Source organism: Aspergillus puulaauensis, chromosome 4, assembly GCF_016861865.1.
Source record: "Aspergillus puulaauensis MK2 DNA, chromosome 4, nearly complete sequence".
NCBI lineage: Eukaryota > Fungi > Ascomycota > Eurotiomycetes > Eurotiales > Aspergillaceae > Aspergillus > Aspergillus puulaauensis.
In genome coordinates this window covers 1,822,376-1,849,906 of record NC_054860.1, presented here as the reverse complement: position 1 = coordinate 1,849,906, position 27,531 = coordinate 1,822,376, and the positions used below count along the sequence as shown (strand labels likewise).

Sequence of the window (27,531 nt, the reverse complement as noted above, 5' to 3'; positions counted from 1 at the left end):
CTATCGGCAAACTGGGGTGGGAACTCAGAATGACCCGTTGGTAGGTTGAACTTCGCCAATCGTCTATACTACTGCTCTAACACGCCCTGGCTTTGTCCCATAGATATACTGGCTATGTCCGCCCCCGAAGAATGAAGATAGCCTGGCGGGTCATGAGAAATTATGTCGTTTGGCGGCCAGTCAGGAAGGGTACCGCGCGATATGGATTAGGTATGACATATCTTCTTCATTTACCTGCAACCGATACTAACGAGTGGTTTGAACCTAAGGCATGGATGGCACAAAAGCCACCCACGAATTACGGTGTATGTTGGGGACTGTGCAGAGGATTATGACAGAGAGGCTTTCTCGGGAGAGGGCCACTTTCTCTGCAAAGTGTCCCCCGGCACCAAAGTGCCCATCACACTGCCCAGCGCTAGCGGTATCGCAATATGGGACAAAAAGGAGCCCCGCAAAGAGACATACACGAGCGGCTTAATTAAGAAGGGTAAAGCAAACGGAAAGTGTCAATATGTGAGGGCATTGTTTAAAGATTGGTTAGAAAAAGTCTGTGCTATCGGGGTACTTGGGATATTTTTTCTTATGTTCTGTGGTTTTGTTTTATGTTACTTGTTTGTCCTTCGGCGTCTTGGGTTTTTGTTTTAAGTTTCAATATAGAAAGCATGGTATTTTTCTTCCTTTCTTATACCTCTCTATTATACGAATTATTGAAACATTTCATTCATGGAACGTCCTGTATAGAGCACCATCTGCATAACTAGGTCACCTGTCGTCAGGCTACAACGGATGTAAAATAGAGCAATCAATCAATCAATCAACCAATCTTATACCATAAGACTGATCCATCGGAAGCTACGTAGGTAGCCCGCAAGCGTAGTGGTATACGGCCCTAACCCCCGCAGCACTTTAGAACAAGTACTGTACACAACGGCTGCACCACGACAAGGCACCACGGGTGCAGTGAGCGAGACAGTGCGCGATGGACATTCAAAATGGCAACCTCCTGTTTCTTGTTCCTTGGCTAGCAAGTATACTGCAGGAACATGTATTATCGTTCCTGAGTGGTTTCGGGCTGAACTTGCTATTACTGGGGCCACCAACCTCCTCCCCCGCGGAGGGACCTATACGGCTGTGGCGCGCTCAAAAGGTGCTTGGATGGCAAACATGTGAAAACCCAGACTTGGGTGTCAAGTCAGGATGGCTAGTCCTAGTAGTATCAAATATGTAAATTTGCTGCTTTCGCTGGTGGACCTGCCGCAAACAAGAAGTGCGAAGTTGAAACGGAGGAAAAAACAGATATATAGCTACATACAAGAAGATGCAATGCTAATCGTATAAATCACATATATCACAATCAACAAAGAAGACCTTAGTCTTCCAAAACTAATCGTCCTCGGTTGGGGCCCTCCCAACCCTCCGCTCTCATTATCCCAATGACCATATAACCAAACTCCAGAAATAAATGCGGCGCGTCTAAGTATGGTCCGGTGTATAATTAGTCTCCCCCAACATCGTTTGTCCCGGGACAGACGGTGTTGCTGTTTGGGTTTGACTAGGGCCCGACGAGCTCGGCTGTCCCCGTGCAGCAACAGCTGCCTGAAGTCTCTGGTCCAACGCCTTCAGCGCCACGGCTCGCCGCCGCTCCGCCTCCTCACGCTTGGCCATACCTCGCCCGCCTCGGTTGCTGAGGAGGCTGGGAAGGCCTGCCTCTCCCCGAGCAAGAGCTTGCTGGTTTCCGGATGCGATTTCTGCCTCAGAGAATGGAGTGCACACTTTCAACGAGACGAGGGCGGAGTAGACGACATCGGATACAACGCCAATCGGTGGCTGCACGACGTCGGGGAAAAAGCATTTGAAGGCAAACGTTTCGCTCGCATCGCCCTTGATCCCCAGTCCATCGGTCGACGTTCCGGTGAGGTCTGGTTGCCGCTTGAAGAATCGAAGATAAGTCCAGCTCGTAATCAGGCCGAACCATGCAAGAGTGGCCGCAACATGTGTCCCCAGGAGCACTCCACCGACCGTGTTCAGTAGCAGGAAGGCGGCGGGGAAGTGCTTCACCCTCATCTTTACGAGGCCCTTAAAAATGGTCACCGTATGCTCGGGGACAAGTTGTTTGAATGCGACGAGGAAAGCGGCTTGGATCGAGATACCGCCGCAGATTTGTGTGACACTGAATGAGTGCGAGTCAGCAGGGGGTGTGCATGAAGTGGTACATTCCTGGTCAGAGAACAAGGCGTACCCGCTACTCGAACCGCCTCTGATCGCAGCCCATACAATGTAGAGCGGCACGATCACCACGTTGGGTACAACGGCGATGGCAACAATGAACTTGGTGAACTCTCGCGAGCCCCACCCTCGCTCCAGGTATTTTCCTCCATAGAAGAGAGTTGCGACGTTCAGCAGCACGGTGAAGATGTTCTGCTCCACAAATGTCGCCGTGAGGAGGGTCCAAGGATAAAAGAGGAACTGCGACGGGACGAGCGTCAGGTAGGGAATCGGAGGGGAGATGACGGGCGTACCCGGGGTTGTGTCAAGCTGGCGCCATCGGGCGATGTTATACAGGAAGGAGAGGGTGATAAGACTGATGAGGCAGACACGAGTCGCCGGGGGAATATTGATTCTGAGCGCCATGGTCGGGAGAAGCTTTGCGGCTGCTTGAGAACGCAGACCGCAGGCTGTTGTGAAGCCCAAAAGTTGTCGAGTGTTCGGCCAAGGAGGCGGAGGCGGAGGCTGGCAGGAAGCGGTCGACTGGGCGCTCTAGGCTGTTGGTTCCCACAGCAGATCCCGAGTCAATGCGCTCGGTAAAAGTGGTATGAGTGTGGAGAGACAAAGGTCCTCGGCCTTATGCAGGAATAGGATTTTGATATTACTTAGCACTTTAAGAATATTATCGCGTTGCCCAGTACATTCGGGATACCGAATAATGACATTCATAAGTGCCGATTAGTCATATATACCTGTGGAATATTAAAGATGCCCCAGGCAGTTAAGAGCTCTTGGCACGTGAGGGAAACTTTTAAGTTCATAGCTTCACCCTTCACTTCAGTATAGCTACACTGTAAACAATGGAGAATGATAAGATATATAACAGTAAGATATATAAATCCTATAGTGCTTATAACCTACACTACCTAAGTGTTCTGTATAGAAATGCTGGAAAGTGAAACTGGCAGCAGCGCCAACAGTCACAACACTAACTGCGTCCAGGCATCGCACTGGGCGATCTCTGGCAGTCCGGCTGCAGGCCAACCGTGGGTCGGACGCCACAAGGAGTCAAGCCCGAAAAGCGCCAGCCAGTCCACTTTTTTGAGATTCCAACCTTCAATCCGCATCCCAGAGCCGCCTGGAGAAATCGAGAATTCCCAGCTGAGTCTGCGAGCCCGCGAGCCTGGCGTTCATTCGTCCCGTGGTTCCATCCCCGACCAGTCCATCGTGTCTCATCTCGCATCACATCCTTCTGGCATTCCTCTCTGTCTCTCTCCTCCATCGCGAACTGCCAGAACACTGCGTCCCCGTCTCCGGTATTCTGCACTTCTCTTGCGGGTCTGCTCCCAGTCCCGACACACGTTGCTGTCCCGTCCCGTCGGCCTCCCTTGGTCTGTTCCTTCTAGGCTTCTGCACCTTTTTGTCGCCGTCCAGGGTGCATGCGATGTCCAACACTGCTAAGCCCTTCTTTTGATCACCTGTCGAAAGCCTGCTTCCCAAACGACATCCCCACTTTGCTTAGTCCTGAGCTATCTATCGGCTATCCCCAGACCCTGCCGCGCTTCTTTCTCCCTTCAATTCATATTTCTTCGTCTGCGTCTTCAACTTGCCCTCCCTGCTCTTTCCCATTTCCCCTCCAGTCTTTTCCCCCTTTCCCGATCCGCCCGTTCTCGATCTTCGGCTTCAACTCGCCTCCACAAGGTTCCGCCAGCAAACTTTTCCCCCTTTGGATTCAATCCCTCTGCAGATCTGCACTTCACCTGCGCTTCCGCTGCCTACCTAAATTCCCCCTTCTGGGATGCTCGTCCACCATTGCTTTCCTAGCTGTCATATGTAACAAGCAATGGCAAACCCGGCTCTTACATCGCATCACGTTAATTACCTGATATGGAGGTGCGTCCCCTTTGCCTTGAAATGGCTTTCCCACATTCTCCCACTTATTTGCGATTAATACTGACTGGTGCTTAGGTACCTTCAAGAATCAGGTTCGTAAACCTCTTCTTTTTTTTTTTTTTTCCCATTATCCGCCATCAACTTTCTCTGAAAAAAATTAAACCTCTCTTGTCATCTTCATCTGATGTAATTGCCTACGGCTAACTTTCGTTCTCAGGTCATGGCGAAGCTGCTGTGACACTTCAACGCGCTTGGAATCGTGATCCGCAGACTTTACCTTTTGCTCCCTATATTCGGACTCACGCGCTAGTGTCTCTCGTCCAGAAGGGCCTCCAGTACCACGAACTTGAACAGTCACTCGACAAGGCACGTTCCTCGATTTATTCCATCTTTTTTCTTTTTCTTTCTTTTCTTGCATATTTCTACCTGACTTATTTCCATTTTCTATACGAAAGATCATATCTAATTTTTCTCGAATAGGAGGGGAATACTGTCCCTTATGAGCCTTCAGATTACTTTTTTGGGCCGAAGCCATTTGATCCAGAGCAGCAACCGCAGGGCCCAAGCGAGGCCAGCGTTCGCGCAGACCAACTGCCAGTCTCGCCGACAGGCAAGATTGCGCAAGATGGGGTCGTGACCAATGGTCACTCGACGGCCGAACTTGCCGCGCCGCAGAATGTCACGATATCGCGCAAAGATGATCGCGCGGAGGCTAATGGAGACGAGGCCGCTATGGATGTGGATTCTACGAATGGCATCCCGACTGAGAGCAAACCAGATATTACAGAATCACCATCGCAAGGAGAGACAGCGACATTGGATGGCGACGGGGATGTGAACATGGGGATCCGACCGGCTTTACAGGACCAGGAACCAACCGCGGCACCGACTTTTACCCTGACGGATGGACAGAGTGTTGGCGTCCAGATCACCCCCGCCAAGGCCGCCGACCTCAGCCCGGACACCGCCATAATCGATGTGGCTGGTGAAGACCACGTGACCACAACCATTTGGCGACCGCAGGACCCTACAGTTGTTGTTGCGGCTGGTGACACCTTCTGCAACCTATACAAATTGTCTTCGGGCGCTGAACCGGTTCAGGAGAAACTAGTTGAAAATAAAGGCGACAATGTATTGGTTTCAGCGGTAGCTTGGGACCCTCTAGGCCAGAAATTGGCTGTTGCTACTTACAATGACATGCGAGGCTCCATCACCATGTACGACGTGGCTGGAAACGCTGTGGACCTATTGCCAGAAGTTCCACGAATGATATCTGGTTTAAAATGGGCGGAAAGTGGCTCTCAGTTGATTCTTGTTGCGTCGGATAGCAAAATGTCAGAGCTGGTTCTCTGGGACGACTCATTACGGCCGGAAGAATTTCCTCCCCCTCAAATAGTCGACGACTCAGTCTTTGACGTCAGCTGGCTAGGTCGCACCCAGGCTTTTGCGTGCGGTGGCATGTCAGTTTACCAATGCGACGTCGATTCAAGCATTCATCTCTCAAAGACCTTCTCTGGCGGCGACCCTGAGCAGCCATGGACCTTCATTCGTTGCGCAAACCCCGGTCCATCGCCTGTTGCTGTGGCAGCGTCTTCTTCTAGTGCTTCACTCTGGGTTCCAACTCACGATATTCGCCTGGACGACGCTCACGATGGTCATATCACCGCCATCCAGCTTAAACCCAACCCGTCCGAACAGCCGAACCAATCATTAATACTTGCGTCGTCCTCCACAGACGATACAATAAAGCTGTGGCACATTGACCTCGAATCCCGAAGCTTCGAATGCATACACCGCTTGTCACTCGGTCAGTCATTGCCCGTTCTAGCCGGCTGCTTCTCACCTGATGGATATGCTGTTGCTGCCGCCAGCAAAGACAGCTTGGCCATATGGAATGCCCAGCGCGGAGGCCCTGCGATGGCTACGTGGAAATCTTCAAGTGCAGAACACAAGGATTCAAAGGAAGAGGAGGGCCCTACCGTCAATGGACACAACGGAACGTTAGAAGACGCGCAGGACCGCTCGCTAACATGGGATACTGATGGGAAGAAGTTGGCATTTGGGTTTGGTAACCAGGTGTGTATCGCTAAATTCGTGCTAAGTTTCAACAGCAAAACTAATTGTGTCCCTATAGTTGGCAATCATAAACCTGCAACGGTGACGCTACATCACTGTCAATGATGGTACCTACGAATTCATGCCAGTAACACAAGAAGGCTGAGCCGGCGACGGCCAGCTCTCTATTCTTCAGTGCCATCCATTCTACGGCGTCACTACCATTCGAGACGGATCATTTCTTCATTGCTGAGCAAAATAAGCAATACAAATAATCCCTCGGCATGAGTCCCAGGTGCCCACTCACCCCTTAAGACGGGAAGACCGCGTCACTTCACGAACCGTCGATATCTCCCGCCACCGTCGGTAGAAGCGCATTATCCTACGTTAGGGTTGTGTTAGCGAAGGAATAGTCAACAAACCTCCTGGAGTGGAGGATCTCGTCACATTCTATTAATCATCATTATGATTACAATTACACGTTGATATATGCTTGGGTTAGACGATACAAAACGGCGCAGAGTACTTGGAATTAGGCGAAAGGCGCGGTTAGGGATAGCATAGTGGCCATGGGTGGATATTTTGACTTTTTGTTTCTATTCTATTCTATGTCGCTATAGCTTTCTATACCTTTGCGATACGAGCAAATGATATAAAAAAGGATTAATATCACATTGGACATTTGCCCCTACCATTAGGTTCACATTTAGGATCATCGAAAGTCGAAGCTTTTTTGATCATTAGTCGATATCTGGAGGTGCTCTATGTTGGCTTTGATGCTTGTTCTCCTGCCTGAACCTGCGAGCTTTATCTCGATTGCGGAATTCTTCCTCAACGTCAGTCCACCCTCGCATCCAAGCCGTGATGCCTTCAAAAAGTGTATCAGCATCAAAGCCACCGGGCTTGTTAACTTTCTTCTTCCACCATCCTCGTCCACCATACCCGGATGCTTCCGTTGATTTCTCTTGGAGCGCCAACTGATACTCTTCCTGCATTCCTTCGACCCAAGCTTCCAATCCACGTACAGTACCTTGAAGCGCTTCCCGTTCGGCCAAGTCTTCCTGCATATCCGCTCGCCTATGAAAGAGGATACGTCAGTCAGTTAGTCCGCATATCAGCCATCGGACGGAGCTAGTCACATACAGTTCTTCAATTTCAGCTTCTAATTCAGCAATCCGCCGCCGCAGCCTCACTCGCTCGCTATCATATAGTGAGTATATGTAAAGCGTCTCCTCGCGACGCTTCACAAATGCCTCGCCGAGCATCTTCACTTGGTCATTGACAGCTGCTAGGTCGTGGCGCATTCGCGCCGGTCGACTCGCCGAAACCGCACCCAAGGAGCGTGAACGGGAATGCGGGCTGGAGGGAGAGATGGGCGGTGTTCTCGGGCCTTCAAGTTTTCTTGGCGGCTTAGAATAGTTAACAGCAGATCCAGGACGGGGTTGCGGAGGGCGGCATAGCGCGATCTCTCTCGTGAGATTTGAACGCGGGTCTAGTAATAATTCCAGTGTGTCGAGGCATTGCTTTACCGTCCTGGAATCAAGGGTTGTAGGATGCTTTTGGTACTCATGGAGGGTTGATAGGTGCGCGAGCCGGGTGAGACGGTTTGAGACGATTTCACTAGCATCTGGAGCGTCCTTTTTCCCAACTAGTAGTGTTTGGCCCAGTTCTGTGATGGGATCTGAAGGCTCGTCTGGCGCGGGGATGGCGTCCATTATTATTGGTAGCGCTGTTTGTACAGTCAGTGAGGGGCACTTTGGACCAAAGGATGATAATTATTCGAACTCGTACATAGGAAAGGATATGGAGCATAAAAAGCTTTATGGCAGACAGACGATCAATGGTGGGTTAAAGAGTTCAGCATTGACTCTGTTCAAGTGACAGTCACGAGGTCTTTAAGCGGCTTGGGAGGCTCCTGCCTTTCAGATTCCTGGTAGATTTTATCTTTAACTTTGACGGACTTGGAATGCAGAGGAATTCCTTGGCCTCTGGATCTTCATCCGCCGAACTTCGATTAGCCCTGTCCTTAGTTCATTGTAGGCTATTTGTGATCGGCGGAGTTCGTCAAGCGGTCAATGAGGGGAGATAACGAGGTATAGTGCTAAGTGTAATCCAACGACTCTCATTCTGTTTATATTGCAATTTGAATTTACTTCATATATCTACTTGTATATAGCCAATTGACATTGAATCTTGGTTGACAGTAGTAAGTTGTTAGCTGGCGATCTGGCGGCGGTCAAGCCAGTGCTTCTTGCCAGACCCTCCGCTTCTCCGCCAACTTTCGTCCTTCCAAGGCCCCGCACAAGAAGAAAGAAAGTCATTTGTTTACATTCGTTGGCAGTGGTAACAGAAGGATGGCGCCACCTGTGAGTATTTCCTTTCCAATTCTGAAATCATCTGTTCTGGATTTCTCCGTGTGCATTCCTGGTCATCCTGTCCGAATTGCACAGCGACATTTACTGATACTGCTTTGTGACTCAGATCACCATTGTGCCCTCCATTGAGACCGCCAGAGATGCGGTCAACCAGTCAAGGAACTCGAAATTTCCTCCGAACCTTCTCCCGCTTACTGCGTCAATCCCGGCAGATCTATTGACGCCCACGCTTGCATATTTGAAACTCGCTGAAAAGTGAGTTGCCTCGCACCTCTGCGCTGGATAGTGGCTGCATTGGAGGGAAGAGGCTAACCTGGGTGCGCCCGCAACAGATCGAAATTATCATTCTTATATGAGAGTGCTGCGACAACTGAAACAATTGGAAGATATAGTTTTGTTGGTGCCGGTACGCGATCGCGACGTTGATAGATTCTGAACTGGGCTAATCTTGCTGTTTCCTGATCCTATTAGACCCCCACACAGTCCTCAAGACTGGCCCTGGACATGGCCCCGAATGCGACCCCCTCCCGATTCTGGAGGAGAAGCTCGCGAATTTCCGAGTAGCGACAGTGCCCGGATTGACACTGCCTCCACTCACCGGTGGTGCCATCGGCTACGTGGGATATGACTGCGTGAAGTACTTCGAGCCCAAGACTGCGCGGCCGCTCAAGGATATCCTCCGCATCCCGGAGTCGCTTTTCATGTTGTTCAGTACCATTGTCGCCTTCGATCATTTCTTCCAAGTTGTCAAGGTGGTCACCTACATCCCGATTACAAGTGACGACGCGGAACTCGACGCCAACTACAAAGAAGGTCAAACAGCGATCCAACGCATCATCAGCACTCTTTTACGGCCCGAGATCCCTCTTCCTCCCCAGGGACCGATTATTCAGAACCAGGAGTATACTTCCAACATCGGGCGTGAGGGGTATGAACGACACGTCACGAGGCTAAAGGAGCACATCGCCAAGGGCGACATATTCCAGACAGTACCGTCCCAACGACTCTCCCGACCGACCTCGCTTCACCCGTTCAACCTCTTCCGCCATCTCCGTACCGTCAACCCCTCTCCATACCTCTTCTACATTGACTGCGAGGGCTTCCAGCTAGTCGGCGCTAGTCCCGAGCTCCTGGCTAAGGAAGAAAAGGGTCGTATGATCACCCACCCTATTGCTGGGACAGTAAAGCGTGGAAAGACCGCCGAGGAAGATGAAGCGCTTGCTGCAGAGCTACGGGGGAGTTTGAAAGACCGCGCAGAGCACGTTATGTTGGTGGATCTGGCGCGCAACGATGTGAATCGAATTTGTGACCCAATCACCACCCAAGTCGACCGCCTTATGGTTGTCGAGAAATTTTCTCACGTCCAGCACCTTGTTTCACAAGTCTCCGGCGTTTTACGGCCGGGGAAGTCTCGATTTGACGCGTTCCGCTCAATCTTCCCCGCAGGAACAGTCTCCGGAGCACCGAAAGTGCGAGCTATGCAGCTTATTGCGGAGCTGGAGGGTGAGAAGCGTGGGGTCTATGCCGGCGCAGTTGGTTACTTTGGATACAACATCGCCACCGTCGATGGGTCTGACGAGCTTCCTGGGGCGATGGACACCTGTATTGCGTTGCGGACGATGCTTGTGAAAGACGGTGTGGCGTACCTGCAAGCAGGCGGTGGCATTGTCTTCGACTCGGATCCATACGACGAATACGTGGAGACGCTGAACAAGTTGGGTGCAAACATTGCCTGCATCAAGGGAGCGGAGGAAAAGTATTTGAGCATGGAAGGGAACAACTAGAAAATTACCCTCTTTTGATTATTGCTACTATTTCGGGTTTGATAGGCTGGACATGAATGATGGATCTATAGAATAAATGACTTGCTATGTTTATTTGATTATTTCCTTGGTCAGGGACGAGTGTGTATAGCTTCGATAAAGACGTCATCGGACAGCAGTGCAGAGCACCGCCACAGCACAGACGCGAACACCGACCAGATGTCACCGTCACCCTGTACTCCGTACGAGTATACTATACTCTTGGCTTGACTAGTCGCAGAGAACCAGAGGCCGGCGATTACTCGGTAGGAAGTGTTGTCCGTTAGGCATTAACATTTTGAACCCTGGAGTAGTTAGCTGGACCCCTCCCCTATTCTGCCATAGCCTCTTGCAAGAATCCCTGCTCCGACCGTTAGTTACTGATCGGATCAATTCCCATCAGGTCTTCCTTGTAATTCTTTTTGTTGAGTCCGTAGTGGCGTTATTCACCTCTTGGTTGTGCGCTTTGTATGCCCAGGTAAATCGTTGGATAAAGTTGCGTCGTCAGCGTTGCGCCACAACCACAACCAACGTTCATTGAAGAAATTCATCGTCCAACGTTCTTCTCGAATCTGTTCTCTTGACCCCCTCGCTTCTTGGGTGATCAGCTTCTGCATCCCAGCCGGATCCAACTCCGCCTTTCAGCATACCCCTCTTCGTCTTCGTCCTCCCCAAGGGGATACGGCCAAGCTATTCCGAACGCGGCTTACATACGCCACTAACAGAACCACCATCATCTCTCTTCTCCCAACTCCCACTCACCAACATACTCGCGCCAAGGGGAGACGGACTGGCTCTGCTCCAATCGCACTACCTCACCGAATCCATTCGTTGCCTCGACGGGCGTTCTTTTCTACAGTTATCCTACCCTTGACGCCCACCCGACCAACCTCACCAGCGTCACCGGCTTTCTGCGCCCACTCCGTCTCCTGCGAACCTTACTTCTAGACTCCCTCACCCCCCCCCTCTTCCATATCACGCCGTCACAATGTCGAAAGTCGTGCGCAGCGTGAAAAACGTTACAAAGGGCTATTCCGCAGTCCAGGTGAAAGTCCGAAATGGTATGTTCCTTGTTCATCCGGTTGCCCGATTCGATCGGGCCTTTCGACTGATCGCTGACCTTTGCGACTTCTACAGCGACGAGTAACGACCATTGGGGCCCCACGGGGACTGATATGGCAGAGATTGCGTCAATGACGTTTGGCAGGTAGGCTTCTTCCATCCCAGAGGACAGTGGGTTTCCCGACACATTGCTGACTTTACTACGTCACTAGTCCGACGGACTTCTACGAGATCATGGATATGTTAGACAAGCGACTTAATGACAAGGGCAAGAATTGGCGGCACGTTCTTAAGTCGCTGAAGGTTCTTGACTACTGCCTTCACGAAGGGTCGGAACTTACTGTCACATGGGCTCGGAAGAATGTTTACATCATTAAGACCCTGCGCGAGTTCCAATATGTCGACGAAGAAAGCAGGGATGTTGGTCAGGATGGTGAGTTTTCTGTGAATATATATGTCTCTGATGAGCTGCGACCTAATGTGCGATTGTCTCTAGTTCGTGTTGCTGCGAAAGAACTTACCGCACTTATCCTGGATGAAGAACGACTGCGCAGTGAGCGATCCGATCGCAAACTGTGGAAGTCCCGTGTGGGCGGACTCGATGATTACCATGGCGGTCATGGGAACGGAGTGTCGCCACGTCGCCCAGAGCGTCGCCGGCGCCCCGGCAACGAGGACGACGATGCGGAGTATCGCCTGGCGATCGAAGCAAGCAAACACGAAGCGGAAGAAGAGCGCCGGCGGCGAGCAAAGGCCAATGGGGAAGATAATGATGAGGACCTCGCGAAAGCGATCAAACTGAGCAAGGAGGAAGAAGAGCTTCGCAGACGTGAGTTGGAGGAAAGTAACGCCCAGTCTCTATTTGATGACAGCACGCCTGCGCCGCAGCCTCAACCTACTGGTTTCAACCAGGGATACCAGCAGCAGGGCGCAGTCGACTGGTTCGGAAACCCAATCAACCCCCAGCAGCCCTTGACGACGGGCTACTTGAACAACCAATACGCAAACCCGACCGGATTTCAGGGACAGAACACCGGAATGCCGAACGGATATACCAACGGTTTCCAAGCACAGCCCACAGGTTACAACCAGAACCCGTATGCTCAGAACAATTTCTTGCAGCCGCAGGCTACCCTTCAGCCACAGGCCACCGGCTTCAGCACGAACAATCCTTGGGGGACGACGGATGTGTTTTCTCAGCAACAACAGCAGCAGCAGCAACCGCAACAAGATAATATGCTATCTCCTGGTTCCAACAACCCTTGGGCCAGCAACCAGCCGGATAGCCTGAAACCCATGCCAACCGGCTCTAACAACCCATTCGCCCGTACCCAACAAGTACAGACACCTAGGCCCGCAACATCTGGCGCGCCATCTCTGAACACTTTGTCAGAGGATCGGGCGACGAACCAATTCTCTAACCAGTTCTCAAACCAATACTCATCGCCGAACCCCATCGCGAACTACCAGGCTCCTCAGCCAACTCAACAACCGCAGCAGAACTTGGCGCCACCTAAGCCCCAGCCCCAGATGGACCCCCACTCTGCTCGTCTAAACGCGCTCTTGGCTACTGGAGATGGCCAGGATACCTTCGGTAACACCGGAGACCTGCGTATTCCCGCGCAACACACTGCGCCCGGAACATTCGTCAACTCTGCAGGTCAAGGTTTGGACCGGTTAAGGGCCAACCAAACCGGAAATAACCCGTTCTTTGGCCAGCAGCAACAGCAACAGCAGCAATTTGTTCCCCAGCAGACTGGCTATCTTCAACAGCCCAGTAACCCGTGGGGAGGACAGCAGCAGCCACAACAGGGTGGTAGTTTGATAGATTTGTAAGGTGGTTGGTCATGAGACGCTTGTCTAGTTATTCGTTTTCTTTCCTGTCCGCTTCCTTCTCTCGTCCTCCGTACATTCGACTCTACGGTGTCCAGATACCACTTTTCTTTTCTTTTCTTCTTCTTTTCCATACCAATCTCTCATTCACTATTCCTTTTTCCCTTGTGTCTCGTTTCATTTACCATGATACTGGTTGGGCATGTCATATCTTCTGCATTTCTCAGAAGCTTAGCAAATAAGTCATCTTTTTTCTTTCTAACTACCTACCTACCTTATGCACTTATCTACGTCATGCTCAGTGTCTCACTCAACCCCTCCTTAACCTCGTTCGCTCCCTATACTATATCTATCTATATTATATGCTTACCTTGCTTAAATCGACTCGTTAACTACCTTCTCTATACCCACCAGTATCCTACCACCCAACCATACCATAGCATAACAACACTATCTGCCTAGTCTGGAATATCCTCCTTCTCTTTCTCTCGAGTATCATAGTATGTATTTATTATCATACCGACAATCAGACCGTCCTTCAGAATAAACCCTACCGAGCCCGACAAAATCCCCGTACCTTTCTTTTCTATCATGTTCGTATGTATTTTACTTTCTTGCTCATTGAATTGTACATATATGTACATATATACCTTATTCAGCGCTAGCCTTAAAATCCTCTTACCTAGGTTGGTGCTATATGTATGGAGTTAGGTCCTCAACTTGTCTGTCTCTGCTTTCTGTTCTTACCACCTCTACTTATATAAAAGACTTCAAATCACTTAAATAGCGTTGTGCGATTAGGTGCTATATATATAGTATGATTTGGCTCGATTGTATCAGTGAGACTCGTGGGCTAGGATTTATTTTGTCTCGTCTCTATAAATGCCATTATTGCCTGATGCTGCGTAGCCCGAACTGGGGAATTGTAAGGGCAGGTAATTCATGTCGCCTACTGATATTCACCACTATATAGAATATATAGCCATGTAAGGTACTCACCAAATGAATGACTTTGATGAAGTAGGATCACGGTAAGCTACCTCAGCGAGTTACTTTGCTTGAAGAAAAGAGAAGGGCAAACCCCGTGGTCCTAATTTAAATTCATTCACTCCATTCCTATAACGATCCGATCCGATCCAGTCCAGTCAATCCCAGTCCACCTGCTTCGCCGTGCTGAAAACAAATAGTAGGATAGACGGGTAGAATACCTAAAGGCCTATCTATAGACGCCACTGAAACAATACAGTACAGAAAACAGAAAAGAGAACCCCTCCCCGTTCGCCAATCCAACAAGCCCAACACGAAGCCCATACAGAAACGGCCGAAGAGGAAAGGAAAAGAAAAGAAATGCGAATGAAAAAACAGCCTAACTCCAATAAGGTAGGTTTTGGATGGAAAGTGTTATTTTAACCGCCACGCTCACCGAACTGTCTTGCCCAGTCTTCATACGCGCGGAGGCCCTCTTTGCTCACGCTGGGTCTTATGGAGTTTAGGCTTGCTTTGAAGTCTGAGAAGCAGATCGGCCGGATTTGTTCCATGGGTGTGTGGAGGAGGGCTTCGCCTAGGTTCCGGAGCGGCCCCATGGCAGCGTCTTTTGCGAGTGCGGTTATATCGGAGCCTGAGAAACCTATAGATAACGAAATAAATTAGTTGCCTGTGTTATACTCAAGTTGGGGGGTGAAGTTGTGATTTACCTTCTGTAACGTGAACGAGAACTTCGATGTCCTCGTCATCGAGATCATGGACTTGATGACCCAATAACGTTCGCAATTGTTGAACTCGGACATGGTGTTCAGGGAGAGGGATATATTGGCGACGGACAAAACGGCGTCGTGCGGCTTCATCAATATCCCATGGCATATTCGTGGCCGCTAATACAAGAACTCGGCTGGCGTCGCCGGACTTTGGCTGCTCGCGTCCAGCTGCAGCGCGCTGTAGGTCGGACCATTGAATGAGGAATTCTGTCTTTGACCGACGTGAAGCTTCATTTTCCGTTCCTGATGAACGCGCTGAAAGAAGCGAGTCAATCTCATCGACGAAGATGATGGAGGGCGCGAGTGACTTGGCTAAACCGAAAAGAGCTCGTACGAGCTTCTCGCTCTCGCCATGCCACTTAGAGGTGAGCGTAGACGCAGATACAGAGAAGAATGTTGATTTGGATTCCGTCGCCACCGCACGTGCAAGCATAGTCTTTCCGGTTCCAGGTGGCCCAAAAAGTAGCATACCTCGAGCAGGTTCGCGGAGGCCTGAGAAGAGGTCTGGTCGAAGGAATGGGTATACGACGGCTTCTTTCAGGGCCTTCTTCGCGCCTTCTAGCCCCGCAATATCATCCCAATGGACTTCATCCCCACGAACGACGATATCGTTCAGAACCTGGCGCGCTGCGTTAACATCAACGCCTTTTGGTAATTTCTTCATAACATCCATAATCGAGTCATCCTCCGCATCTTCATCCCCCTCTGCTGTATCTTCCTCATCCACGTCTTCATATGACTTCCGCCCTACCGAATCTGGGTCGCTCGAAGGTGGTGTCATAGGGCGTCTGGCTTCGGGTCTCTGTTTCCGTCGCACGGGGCTTCCTGATATTCCCATTTTACCCATATCGTGAACCACATCCCGATCCTGACCTGACGCCCGTGGCTTTGAGGCTGCATCACCAGAGCTTGAATACATCGGAGCTGATGTAGGTTGCGGCGCTTTAAGTGCCACCGGCTTAGGTTTAACTGCCGGCTTTGGAGAGTTACTTGAACGAGGTGGTTCACTTGATTCAGGTTTTGATGGGGACTGTCGAGAGCGATTGCCAGGGTGTGGCCGGCGTTCCACATTGCTGCTAAGTTGCTTATGCTTCAATGGCGGGGTCCCCGGAGTTGACGAGGTCACCTTCGCAGGGGACCTTCTCGTCGGCTGCTCATCTGCAGAATAGATGCGAGAAAGTGCGGCCCGAGTTATGTCAGAGTCCTTTCGAGCATTCAAAAGGTTAGGACGAGAGGAGCCCAATGCTGCATCACTGGTCGCCCTATCAGAAGAAGAACTGGTCTCCTTCCTGAGGTTCAAGTCATTAGTGACGCTCTGGCGCGAGGACGCCACCGCAGCATTGCTCGCCGTGTGGTCCGAGGACGGCACGCGCGTGATAGAACCCCAAGCAAGACCCGCCGCTTGAGACGCAGCAACCGGACGTAGATCCTTGCGGCGTGAAGTGTGATCTTTCTTCTTTTTCTTGAGAGTCGGGTCGCGCAACGTGGACGGCATAGAAGGCATCTTCCTCCGTTCGGGACTGGGTGTGCGAGAGCCAGACTTGGATTTCATAGAGGTTTGCGATTCCGTCCTCACTGCTGGTGGGCGAATTGGAGAAGTATGGTCAGATATACTGGCAGCGGTAGTGCCAGGAAGTGGCCGTTGAGGTATCGCAGGTGGTTTAGAGAGATCGGTGTATCCAACTGCGGGAACTGTCCCATCCCCGATCCAACCTGGGGTAGCGTTGACGTTGTTTCGAGCTAGAGGCGGGGATTTCGATTTCTTTGAACTGGAAGTATCTTTGTCTTTTCGGCTTTCGCGAAGTGCGTCGAGGAGGTCGACTCGTTCGCGACATTGAAGTTCAAGCTGTCGAATGGATTCTTGTAGCGCCCGCTCGGTTTCGTTGCTCGGGGTGTAGCTTGCCGGCAGTCGATAGGCGTTGTGATAGTAGATGGTTTCCAGGGCTGATCGCCAAGACCTTAAGGCTTCGTCTTCATTGTTCTAATTGCAAGGAACCATTACGTCAGTGGGAGAGCATTGGGTGTGCGTTTGGGATCACGAACTTGACCCTCAAAGTAGACCGCCGTTGAGCACATCAAATAACAGTCGTCATATGTCTTCTGCAGCGACGACGCGGGCTTAGGGCGCATCATTCATAAAACCGGTGTATGAGATTCACGGGGAGCGGATAAATGCAGGACCAGCCAGCGACACCGCCATGCGTAAAGGGACGGATAAGAAGGAGCGAATTGGACCGACGAGAAACGAGGGCCGCTGAAGTGAAGTTGGCGATTTGACGGGAGAAAGAGAGAGTTGGGAACTGGAAACAGGATCATGGATGGGGGTTCCAACTCGAAGTTGGTTGGACAAGACGAAGACGGCGAATCGGCACTTTTTTCCCCTCGTGACGTCGTTTTCCCAGCTGATTAAGCATAACCAGAAAATGAAGTGAGACACTCAGGCTAGTTATAAGAGATGAGAATACTTTTAAGCGAAAAAATTGTTTCAGAGGGAATGGTTACTAGGTTTATTCCTATGTCTCCTCCTGTATATTATCTGGTTATCGTTGTCCAGCCGGCGTGCCCACCGGGTGACCAGTCACCACCATCTCATATGTCTATCAGTACATGATTCACAATCCAAAAACAAATAAATGAGCAAATAAATAAAAGGAATATATGGAATGAAATGAGAAAGAATTTTCCCGAAGCATTTCCTCCCTGTGTCCCAACGCCAAAAAGAAAAACCGATACAGGATACATTGGGCCAGCGCTGACTCCGATCCAAGCGCAAAGGAAACAGAGGCGAAAAAGAATATGCTGTCGTCAAGCCCATAGAGCAGTTAACGAAGATACCACAATAAGCATAGCCAACCCAGTGCTAGTCGTTCGCAATGTCTCGTCCGTAAGTAGAATATCGAGTGTATACATAGTGAGAATGGAAAATCGGCCGTAGAAAGTATCCTGGTAAGTCACTCCTCACACTAAACCCGCGCCCCCATGCCATTTTGAGCTCGTGAGTTTTATCCAAGGTGCGTTCTTGACTATCGGAGTTGATTTTGTTTTCGTATTTACGGTTGTTGAGAATGTTCGGTCAGTCGAGGAGACCACCACGGAATCGTCTCTCAAGCGAAGCGAATTCATGCAATCGAGCCGGGCGTTTTGCTCCAGCCTAATCTGCCTGGCGCTTGAAATAGGCCTTGGCCATTTCATACGAGGTCCAGCAAATAGCAGTGCTAGGCATCGTTGAGATGATGCGGGGACGAGCACCGCGCAGGAATCCCTTCCAACCGAACTGGCGCTTAATGACGGATGCCGCGCCGAAGAGTCCCTTAACCGAACGGATCTCCTCATTCTGTGCAAGACCACGGGTCTGCAGAACAGTCTTCACCACGTCAAGTGGTGTTGTGATACCAGCGGCGATCGCACCGGCCAAACCACCAGCAATACAATGTGTAAAGGGATCATAATCCAGAGAGGGGTTCATGACTTTAGAAATGGATTCGTAGGCGACGAATTGGGCGGCGGTGAATGGTACGGTCATGCAGAGCGTGGTAGGGTAGGAGACATAGAAGGCATGGAAACCTTCCGTCTTGTAGACGGACTTCGCGCATTGGAAGATTGTCTTGTGTATGGAGCCATGGACTTGCATTCGTTGTTTGATCACTGTTCATGTCAGATGAAGCTCGTACACGGGTCGCGACAGCATAAAATTGTTGGAAACTCACCGTCAAACGGGTTCATCAGGGCATCACTAGCAATAGTCGCTGCCGCACCACTCGTAGCTTGAAGAAGTTAGTAATTGAATAAAATGCGACGTAAGTTACAATCTCACCAGCTGCCAATGGATGGTGTCCGTCGTCCACATTTCCACCAGCCATCTCCTTGACGGCCTCGTATGTACCGAAATAAACGGCGTGTGCAGGGCCTGAAAACAAGAAACGCAAAAGTCAGCCCGAGGACCCGCCGATTTATTCATCATTGGCGTTGTATTTGCTTACCAGCACCGACAATCACGCTCGAAACGCCCTTCCATAGTGTTCGCCACCCTTCAATGCGGTATATCGTGGAGACCGCATGTGTCAACCCTGTGTAGAGTCCTCCAGTTGTGGGATGCAAGACTTGCATGCGAGTCTACAGTTGCGAAACTCGATGGTTAGCCATCTGCACGACACATAAAAAATACCAAAGCATATCAAGCGAAATAGCGTACCTTGAGCAAATCCACCGGATACATAACGGAGTGTTCCTATGCAGCCCGTTAGCAACCCCATTGAGAGCTCCAGTGTAATTTCCATTGACGAGAGACGCACTGCAATACCGGCGAAAGCACCGGCTAACATATTCCGGCCGAGGCCATAGTTTGAAGGGAGGGCTTCGTAGCTACCATCGCGATACGGTTAGCTTAGATCTGGCCAGGGCGTCCAACTTTCCGCAGAAAAAAAAAAAATAAGGGCAAGCTGCACACGAGATATCCGAGGCCCAACCGTACGGGGATTCAGGAAGAAACTTCGGATCTCTCGGTGATTGTCGCTCGGAGATAGAAAGAAAAAACAACGAAGCTCCGCATGACATACTCATATTCCTCGCCCGGCACTTGGTGTTCGGAGGTCGCCATCAAGCCAACAGAGCTCCAGCAGCCGTAGCCGCAAGAGTATAGGAGAGAGAAAGGGAGGGGAGGGGAGGAGGGAAGAGAAAAAGGATTGGGCGAGGGAGAAGGCGCCGCTGGGGGTTGTGGTCGGGTGGTGGTGGTGGTGGTGAGCGAGCTTGAAGTTTTGGCCCAATATGCCGAAGAAAAACGGGGACTCCGCCAAAGACCGAACCAGACTAGGGAGGAAAAAAGCGTAGAAACGAGATCGAGATGGAGATTCGGGCAGGCGGAACACAAGGATGGCAATGGGGAATAGGAGAAGCGATGAGGAGAAGTCGTGCGGAGGAGAGGAGCAGCAGGCGATAATTTTTTTGAAGGGTTGGAACCTGGAGCAAGTTGTTCCTTTATTCCTTCCTGTGTCTGGCAGTCGGTCTTGGTGGTCGGAGCGCAGCCAAACAGCTCAACGCCTCCTACTTCAACTATTACTAATAATTTGTTCGAGAAGGATTAGTTTCATGAGATTAGATTGCCGAAACAGGCTATTCTACTTAAATTAATTTTCTTCTCCAGGAGATCTCGAAGCTGAGGAACTGGCCAGCTCGCTATCAGATCTTTCCTCGAAATTATCAGATGGCCTTGTTTACCCCAAACTTGTGTGTGAACCACTATACAATCACACTTATTTGCTCTTTTACATTCACCGACACGATAAGAAAAGACCATTTTACTGATGAATATCGAAGAAGCTGAATCAGCCCAACTAACTATCCGTGACTAACGACTTGAAGAACCTGAAAATGTTGATTTTCACCGAGGTTGCCTTCCGATGGCGGAGCGCCATTTCGGGTTTCCCTGCCAGTCTTGGGATCAGTCACTCTGCACGAGACCCTCGTGTTCGACATCGGACTCGGCAATTGCTCGCCTTCCATGGAATGGCAGTAATATGAGACTGATAATATAAGATAATAATTCATATAGCATTAATGAAACATTCCCGAACTAAGCCGAATTGTATTACTTTCACCTGCCAAGGTCTCGTCAAACCGCCGAACCGCGGAGGTTCGAATTCCATGCTGCCGCGGACGGGAAGCGCCCACAGTTCCCCGTAAACACCCAGAGTAAGGAGTAAGTAGTCACTCGTCCGTCGTCCGCTTATCTGATCAAAACATGGATAGTTAAGTTAATACGTAACGCAATAACGCATGATTAAGCCTAAGCACGGGGCGGGTGACGATTGACTTGTAGGCACGGAGTTTACTCTCTCCGAAGCATTTTCGGGCCGAGATGAATAACTAATAAGTTAAAAATGCATAACTATTGATACAAACAAGAGGTTATGCGGTCTCCCCTACCAAGATAAATCTGACCATGGTCAAGGGATAGCTAACGCCTTGCGATGAAATACAACCCAGATCTCGCTGTAATGTGGTGCTTGTCATGTACGTCGTAAAAAAATGATAAATCCATCCCAGCCCAGCCCAGCCCAACCTGATCCATTTACCGTCCTTCTATCCCATTTATGGCCCAAGCTGGCCAAGAGATGAAACGGCCGGACACCTGCCTTCTCTCTTCCCTTCCGATAGTATAATTTGCATGATCGCTTGGTCTATACAATTCTAAATCTACCAGTCAACGTTGAAGCGCCACTCCCCTATACAACCCGGTCAGTTAGAAATATCCTTTCAAAAAACAATGCTAAACTTCAAACATACCATTCCTCAGGTTCTCGGCTGTGTCAGTTAGAAGAATCACACGCCGTTTCTTGCAGTACGAAGTCTTATCCAAGATGTCGACCTTAAGGCTTGCCAGTTCTGCCACCGGCTTCTCGAACATCTCACTGAGCGTCTCCACTGCCATTTCCAAATCCTTTTGGTTATCCTCGAAGATTTCCGTCAGGTTGTTCCGAGCCAGGTAGTACGCGAAGGCATACGTCCACTTCAACGTCTGCCTGCATTGCTGCAGAGCCTGAGACGCCGTGTCTAGGAATTGCACCTCGATCCAAGAGAGCCCTGATTGGGACTGGAGACTTGTCATCTTCTTCTCAGTTTTCAGATACAAATCCCTATCCAGCTTGGCTGATTGTTCGTGATTGGCGTATCGGTTGTAGTAATGGAGGTATCGCTCTAGGGAAGCTCGTGAGCGCGCTTGCTCAGTCCGCGCTTCGGAGCCCGACTTCTCCTCGAACCGATTGCAGTTGTACCAGCTTGTGCCATGTTCTGACCACAGGCCCATGCACATCCAGCAGAACTCGTGCTTGCATTTGCGGCATGTCATGTGGTTGCACCCGCCGTTCTTTTCAATTGTGGAGTGACACCTGGGGCATTCCTTCGTGTTGGCCGAAATCCAGTTGGCCGTCTCGGAATCATCCTCGCACTTCTGAAGCCACATCTTGACGAGTCTACACGGCGATGGCTGGTGGTCATTCAATGTGCACCCGAAGCAGAAGTAATGCTTGCAACTGCATTGTACCGTCGGTACGATGCGGTTTAGCTCACGTTGCTTCACAGGGCAATCAACCGCGTACTCGCAATTCGGAGCCGGGCACCATTTAAGGTTATCCTTATCATCAACGTAAGTCCGCGTTAAGAGTGTTCGATATCTGCACGATGAGTCAGAGCCAATCCGAGTAGAAGAAAAACAGAGTAAATGGACGTGCTTACCTCTCTCGAAGTTCATCTGTAACAAGCAAGCCCAACGATTTTGAATCGACAATCATGTGGCAGTCGTTACCCGGACACTGTATCCTAGCAGCCTCTCCTTCTTCTCTGATCTTCTGCGCGAGATACTGCCGGTAGCAATCGACACAGAAACGATGCCCACAGCGCATAGCGTATGTCTCGAGACTGTCACCATCTTCGCAGCAGATATCACACATGAAGCCCGGCACCACCTCAGTCTTCGGTACCAAGTCGAAGTTGTTTCCAAGGCCTGCCTCATCTAGAGTTTGTTCCGGGTGATCCATGTATGACTCAATCAGTTTTTCGCGATTCCACCGTCCGAATCGTAATAGGATTGCCGACGACTCTGGGGGCAACCCTAAGATCGAGGAAACCTCATTAATCTGTAGGTTTTGTTCTCGTTCAATTTCCGTAGGGCTAAGGACTTTGAAGTCGACTTCGTAGGGTTTCGGTTGTGTCGCGAACATATCTTTGTCTTTCGAGAAACCGCCGTCGAAATCGTCGCCAAAGTCTATCGGGGAGCGACAAGCTCATGTCAGTAAGCGTATCTAGGAGGAGTTTTAGATGATTTTGAGGTGCTTACCGTCTCCTAAGCTCTCATCGTCACTGCCCTGAGTACCTAGAAAGTCATCGGCACTCGAAGCAACGCTCATAAAATCATCATCAGATTCCATGGTTGTTGAGGCAGGGGTGACCAGGTTCGCCACCTTCTCCTTTTGATATTCCGAAATCTCCTGAGGCGTATCCGAGGCCGAATCTACACCAGAATCGGGTAGCTGAGTCTTCTTTTGCCGTTTGCGAAGAGGTATGTTGTTGTTGTTGTTGTTTGGACTTCCTGAGGAGGACTCGGTGGCGGCTTGCGAAGCAGACGTAGTGGCGGTTGGGGTAGTACTAGTGATAGTATCCGTATTCAACTTTGTCGCCGCCTGCGCCGCCTTTCGTTTTCTCGTGGTGGGAGGCGTGGTGAAGAGTCACAAGAAGACGTATGTGCTGAACGCGGGTAAAAAAAGCTCGGCCTCGATGATTACGTCGAGACCTGATCCTTTTTTCCCCCGGTACAACAACACACGTTACAGCCTACCAATGGCGGGTGTGGCAGCCTAGCTACCAGGGTCTGCCTGACAGCCTAGAAGGGAGTGATGACTCTACCGTAGGAGCGAGGGGATAAAAAGTGGATAAGGAAGGGGAGGATCAGTTCTCAGGAGTGAGTCGATCGCTGCCTTTTGAAAGGCCCTTATCGTTGTCCAGTCGAGGGGGGGGCGTTAATCGCAGTAAGTTATTGAATCAGGTTGTGTCACCAGAGGCAGAGCTGAGCCTGCGCCTCTTAGTCACCACCAAATCCAACTTTCAAGCTGAGACGTCACAGAGAAAGAGTGTGGGGAAAAAGCAATACACCGTGGAACGCGCGATTTTTGAGTGAGAAGAATCAAACAAGACTCATCACTAATCCAAGAGTCATCCTGGTACTGTACTCGCCTTTAACGCCCCTCCCCTCAGCCCGCGCCTGCTCGTCTCATGCTAAGAATAGTGCTTAAAACCCGCCAAGCGGGGTTCAAATTCCAGGCAGCAAGGCACCAACCGAGTTGATATCAGCCTCAAGTAGAACGATGCCTGTCACTCTCACTCAACAGGTATCCACGTTCAAGAAAAAAACTTTCATAAAATTAATTGATCTACGCCCATTTAATAACTAGGCAGCAAGTATATGCCGTAAAATGTCAAGTTATCCGGCAGGAATGCCTCCAAATGTGATCTATGTGAGTCATGCACTGCCACCAGAGAAGCTCATAGTGAAGCGAATTTACAGCCACAGCTCTGAGCCTCTGACCTTCTTCGTGAGGTATACACCGTATTTAGTTTTGGAATGGGGGCCAAAATTGCGAACCCTTCAATTTTGATAGTAAGCCACTTCGTACGCTACGATGATCGCGCATCAGCCACAATATATACGGGTTAGGGAAACATCAAGTACTCTCTGTCGAGCTTCGCGGTTGTATTCTATTTTAATCTGATTCAAGGTATCTTCACTCATTCATCATCACTTTCTTCTTCCTCGCTACTTTCCTCCTCCTCGGCGTTGGCAAGCCAATCGATGAACTGCTGCGTTTGACTGCGCACCTTGCGCATTTCCTCGGTGCTGTTGGACCGCTCGTCCGCCCACCATTGGTCATAAGCCTCCTCCTCAACGATCTCCAGTTCATATAACTCCTTGGCCACAAATAAGAGTACAGTTTCGCCGCGGGGACGGTGGACAAGATCTTGCTGGAACAAAACCAGCAAATCCACCTGATCGGGCTTCTTGGTGCTGTCCCGGTCGAATAATGCACGTTCCATAATCTCGGGGTATTTGCTCAAGATGTCGTGAACGGCATCTCCTGCTCCCTGGCCACCTTCCATCAACTGCGCCACGCGCTTCATGAAAGCGGAAGTGACGGCCCGTCGGACCTCGTGGTCGGAGGCGTTTGCCGTCATCCGAAGACTGACCAACTCTAATTGTACCACATCTGATGTGACGCCATCTCGCAAACTGTCGTAAACACTGGCTGCAGCGTCTTGAACAAAATGAGAATCCTGTTCTTCATCGTCAGACATAGAGGTTGCGAAACTTCCGGCGCGGGATCCGCCGTAGTCTGAAATCTCCGAGGATAGGGTGGAAATCGAATCTGTTGATAAAGATAGGTTTGCCATATTGTAGACTGCATCAAAGAACGTGTCAGCCCGTGTCTCAGTTAAGCTGCGAGGGGGAAACCATGGGAATGGAACGTACTCAGGCCTGAGGAAGCATTGCTAGCTGTTTCATCTTCATCCTCGTCGTCTGAATCATCATAGGGCACATATTCATAACCTTCTCCACCTTGTCCTACGATCTCTGGATCGCTGGCTTGCGAGGCGCCATCCTCCCCTGGCGCAGTCGTTATCCGCCTCCCCTCGCTGACGGTCACATCATTGGCAATTTTCACATTGAAAGATAAGAGAGCCCCCTGCTTGACTGTGCAGTTGCTCCCTATTACGACATCACTTGCAATGATGGCATTGCGGACAGTTGTGCCATCTCCAATGACCACATTGTCCCAAATATACGCACCGTCTAAAGTGACGTTCTTTCCAATATTGCAATTCCTCCCAAATACTGTATCCTTCACAGTGGTCTTGTCGCCAATTCTGGTTCCTTGGCCGATGACAGTCCGTCGACCTACAACGCACGAACGAGCTAAGGTCACATCCTGTTCCTGATACAGAGTGCCCTTTCGAAGTTCGTAGTTATGGCCAGGAAGAAGGTTCGTGTCAGGACACAAAGGATAGGCCCATCGAGAAATGATATCCTTGCTAATGGCATCATACGCTTTCAGGTTTCTGACCCGTGCAGCATAGTGATCTTCAACGATATGTGTGTGAATCGTCTTCCCGTTCAGCTCGTAATCCTTCAAGACGCCGTAGAGAAATTGTTTTCGCGGCGTTTGGTAATCAAAACTATCGGACCACAAACTCAGGACGTCCGGAGTGCAGATGTCAATATTGCAATCAATCAGGTCTTGACGGATATCAATTTCAGAGAAGGTCGTAATAATCTCAGGGTCGATGTTCAGGCGAGATGATTCAGGGGAGTGGTGGTCAATCTCTTCGTAATGTAGACAACGGTCCTTGGTCGGGTCCACAACAAAAACAGGTGACACAGAAGAAGCCTTTGTCCGGTGCTTCCTGCCTGCTTCCCGCAAGATCATAGTCATGATCGCGTTCTTGTCTTTCTCTCGGCGGGCACGGTGCTTCGCCAGGGCGCCTTCGATGGGTAGGTTGCTGATCACGTCGCCGCTCACGACAAGAAAATCACCAGTAATCAGGTGTTTTCCGTCGAGGTCTCTCATAACATCTCCGACTGATGTTGAGGTGGATTTAAGGAAGGTAAACTGTTTGAACGGCGAAGATGGAGCTCTCCATTTTGAAGCACTTCAGGGCATCGTCAGCTTCTAGACCTCAAAGTTATAACCCTTCGCCTCAACATACTTGATGTAGCTCTCTAGCTTATCCGAATGCGCTCCTCCGTACAAGAAAACCTCCTCAACACCAGCATTGGCCAAAAACTCAAATGTATATTCAATCAACGGGGTGTTCGCAAGCGGCAGCAGACACTAGACAGGGCCCTCAGTTAGTCCACAGAGCGCGTATTTCCTTCCAATTATTCCATCCCATATCGCAGTACATACCCGAGGTTTATCAAGAGTAAAAGGTTCGAATCTAGTTTCAAAAGTATCTGCCAGTATCTACACAAAAACTTGTTAGCACCCCCGCCGGACAAATCGCACTTTCGCAACATTTCTCAAGATAGCAACTCACAACAGCCTGCAACGTCTCTTCCACCTCCTCAGTAGCGTTCCCGCGAGGTTTATTCGCGCCGCCTCCTTTCTTAGGCGCCATTTCCAAGCGAATGTCTGCCGAAAAGCGAGTGAACGAGTCAACAACAAAAAAAAAAACGGTTGACCCTCCCACATACGGAAGAGTCATCCATCCCACTTTCGGCCAAAGCCCACCCCACCGCCCGGCAGTTTTCCGCAGGTGTTTGCTCTGTTTGTTTATGAGCTAGCCACGTGATTTTGGTTCGACTGCACCGCCACATGTCAGCGCTCGGTTGGTTCCAGCCTCGAAAGGTCCAGATCCAGCTGGCAGGCCTGGGCCCTCGTGGACTGAAGGGGATTGCTATCCCTGGACATCGACAATGGTCTAGACCTGCGTTATCGCCCTCGAGAGATCAATTTGCGCATCATGGAAGGCCCAGGCTTGAAACCAGGGTCCTGGGTCGCCGATCTGAGTTCGCAAAGTGTCTGTGGCGGACACTCGGGGATTTGACTCGGCGAATCTAGCTTCGTCTGTCTGCGGTGCTGCTTTTATCGGCGAGTCTTAGATGGAAGAGGATTAATCAGATTCAGCTAAGGCTCATCTCCAGAATAAAATTGAAGCAGAATTAGCAGCTGTTATCAATTTAGTAAAACTACGCATGCGCCCCGAAGAGAAGAGATAGATAGATGTGCCAGGTGACAGATCGCCAAAAACATCATGAAATTATTTGACCAAAAGGACGCAAAAAGCACCAACCGCCTGCAGGTCAGATTTCAAAAACAGACAATATGTACTCTGTATAAACACAACAATCCAACCTCCTCGCGCTGAGAGTTGATATGTCAAACTTCCTCTACCTAAAATAAACAGACCCCTGATCCAATATAACAAATATTTACTCTAGAACGCACGCGCAGTCGATGCAAGATGTAATTCCCAGGAACGCCACAGTTTATCAAATGAGTGCCCGGC

The 27,531-nt window shown here is 50.2% G+C and overlaps 9 protein-coding genes across 9 annotated transcripts; 3 read left to right on the top strand and 6 right to left on the bottom strand.

Annotated features, from left to right (window-relative positions):
* Positions 1 to 1,473: 1,473 nt before the first annotated feature.
* Positions 1,474 to 2,631, bottom strand: APUU_40759S (uncharacterized protein; the record flags this gene model as incomplete). The annotated part of the gene is made up of 2 exons (XM_041703867.1): positions 1,474 to 2,170; positions 2,240 to 2,631. The coding sequence occupies 2 exons, from the start codon at positions 2,629 to 2,631 to the stop codon at positions 1,474 to 1,476; spliced, it is 1,089 nt and encodes a 362-aa protein (XP_041556509.1).
* Positions 2,632 to 4,048: 1,417 nt separating this feature from the next.
* Positions 4,049 to 6,259, top strand: APUU_40758A (WD40 repeat domain-containing protein; the record flags this gene model as incomplete). The annotated part of the gene is made up of 5 exons (XM_041703866.1): positions 4,049 to 4,098; positions 4,174 to 4,190; positions 4,316 to 4,464; positions 4,579 to 6,174; positions 6,233 to 6,259. 5 exons carry the CDS (start codon positions 4,049 to 4,051, stop codon positions 6,257 to 6,259), a joined length of 1,839 nt encoding a protein of 612 aa, XP_041556508.1.
* Positions 6,260 to 6,893: 634 nt separating this feature from the next.
* On the bottom strand, positions 6,894 to 7,868 carry APUU_40757S (uncharacterized protein; the record flags this gene model as incomplete). The annotated part of the gene is made up of 2 exons (XM_041703865.1): positions 6,894 to 7,230; positions 7,297 to 7,868. 2 exons carry the CDS (start codon positions 7,866 to 7,868, stop codon positions 6,894 to 6,896), a joined length of 909 nt encoding a protein of 302 aa, XP_041556507.1.
* A 639-nt stretch (positions 7,869 to 8,507) lies between these two features.
* trpE (anthranilate synthase TRP2) lies at positions 8,508 to 10,312 on the top strand (the record flags this gene model as incomplete). The annotated part of the gene is made up of 4 exons (XM_041703864.1): positions 8,508 to 8,519; positions 8,635 to 8,783; positions 8,861 to 8,934; positions 9,000 to 10,312. 4 exons carry the CDS (start codon positions 8,508 to 8,510, stop codon positions 10,310 to 10,312), a joined length of 1,548 nt encoding a protein of 515 aa, XP_041556506.1.
* A 1,006-nt stretch (positions 10,313 to 11,318) lies between these two features.
* Positions 11,319 to 13,228, top strand: APUU_40755A (epsin; the record flags this gene model as incomplete). The annotated part of the gene is made up of 4 exons (XM_041703862.1): positions 11,319 to 11,391; positions 11,468 to 11,537; positions 11,605 to 11,825; positions 11,889 to 13,228. 4 exons carry the CDS (start codon positions 11,319 to 11,321, stop codon positions 13,226 to 13,228), a joined length of 1,704 nt encoding a protein of 567 aa, XP_041556505.1.
* A 1,403-nt stretch (positions 13,229 to 14,631) lies between these two features.
* Positions 14,632 to 17,112, bottom strand: APUU_40754S (putative AAA family ATPase; the record flags this gene model as incomplete). The annotated part of the gene is made up of 3 exons (XM_041703861.1): positions 14,632 to 14,852; positions 14,920 to 16,960; positions 17,023 to 17,112. 3 exons carry the CDS (start codon positions 17,110 to 17,112, stop codon positions 14,632 to 14,634), a joined length of 2,352 nt encoding a protein of 783 aa, XP_041556504.1.
* A 1,018-nt stretch (positions 17,113 to 18,130) lies between these two features.
* Positions 18,131 to 19,576, bottom strand: mrsA (putative mitochondrial carrier protein; the record flags this gene model as incomplete). The annotated part of the gene is made up of 7 exons (XM_041703860.1): positions 18,131 to 18,624; positions 18,687 to 18,743; positions 18,794 to 18,886; positions 18,960 to 19,092; positions 19,172 to 19,207; positions 19,272 to 19,341; positions 19,536 to 19,576. The coding sequence occupies 7 exons, from the start codon at positions 19,574 to 19,576 to the stop codon at positions 18,131 to 18,133; spliced, it is 924 nt and encodes a 307-aa protein (XP_041556503.1).
* Positions 19,577 to 21,171: 1,595 nt separating this feature from the next.
* APUU_40752S (RING finger protein) lies at positions 21,172 to 22,901 on the bottom strand (the record flags this gene model as incomplete). The annotated part of the gene is made up of 4 exons (XM_041703859.1): positions 21,172 to 21,200; positions 21,262 to 22,148; positions 22,210 to 22,738; positions 22,811 to 22,901. 4 exons carry the CDS (start codon positions 22,899 to 22,901, stop codon positions 21,172 to 21,174), a joined length of 1,536 nt encoding a protein of 511 aa, XP_041556502.1.
* A 1,354-nt stretch (positions 22,902 to 24,255) lies between these two features.
* On the bottom strand, positions 24,256 to 26,640 carry APUU_40751S (translation initiation factor eIF2B catalytic subunit epsilon; the record flags this gene model as incomplete). Its single annotated transcript, XM_041703858.1, has 5 exons — positions 24,256 to 24,923; positions 24,995 to 26,172; positions 26,230 to 26,354; positions 26,430 to 26,486; positions 26,560 to 26,640. 5 exons carry the CDS (start codon positions 26,638 to 26,640, stop codon positions 24,256 to 24,258), a joined length of 2,109 nt encoding a protein of 702 aa, XP_041556501.1.
* Positions 26,641 to 27,531: the final 891 nt, after the last annotated feature.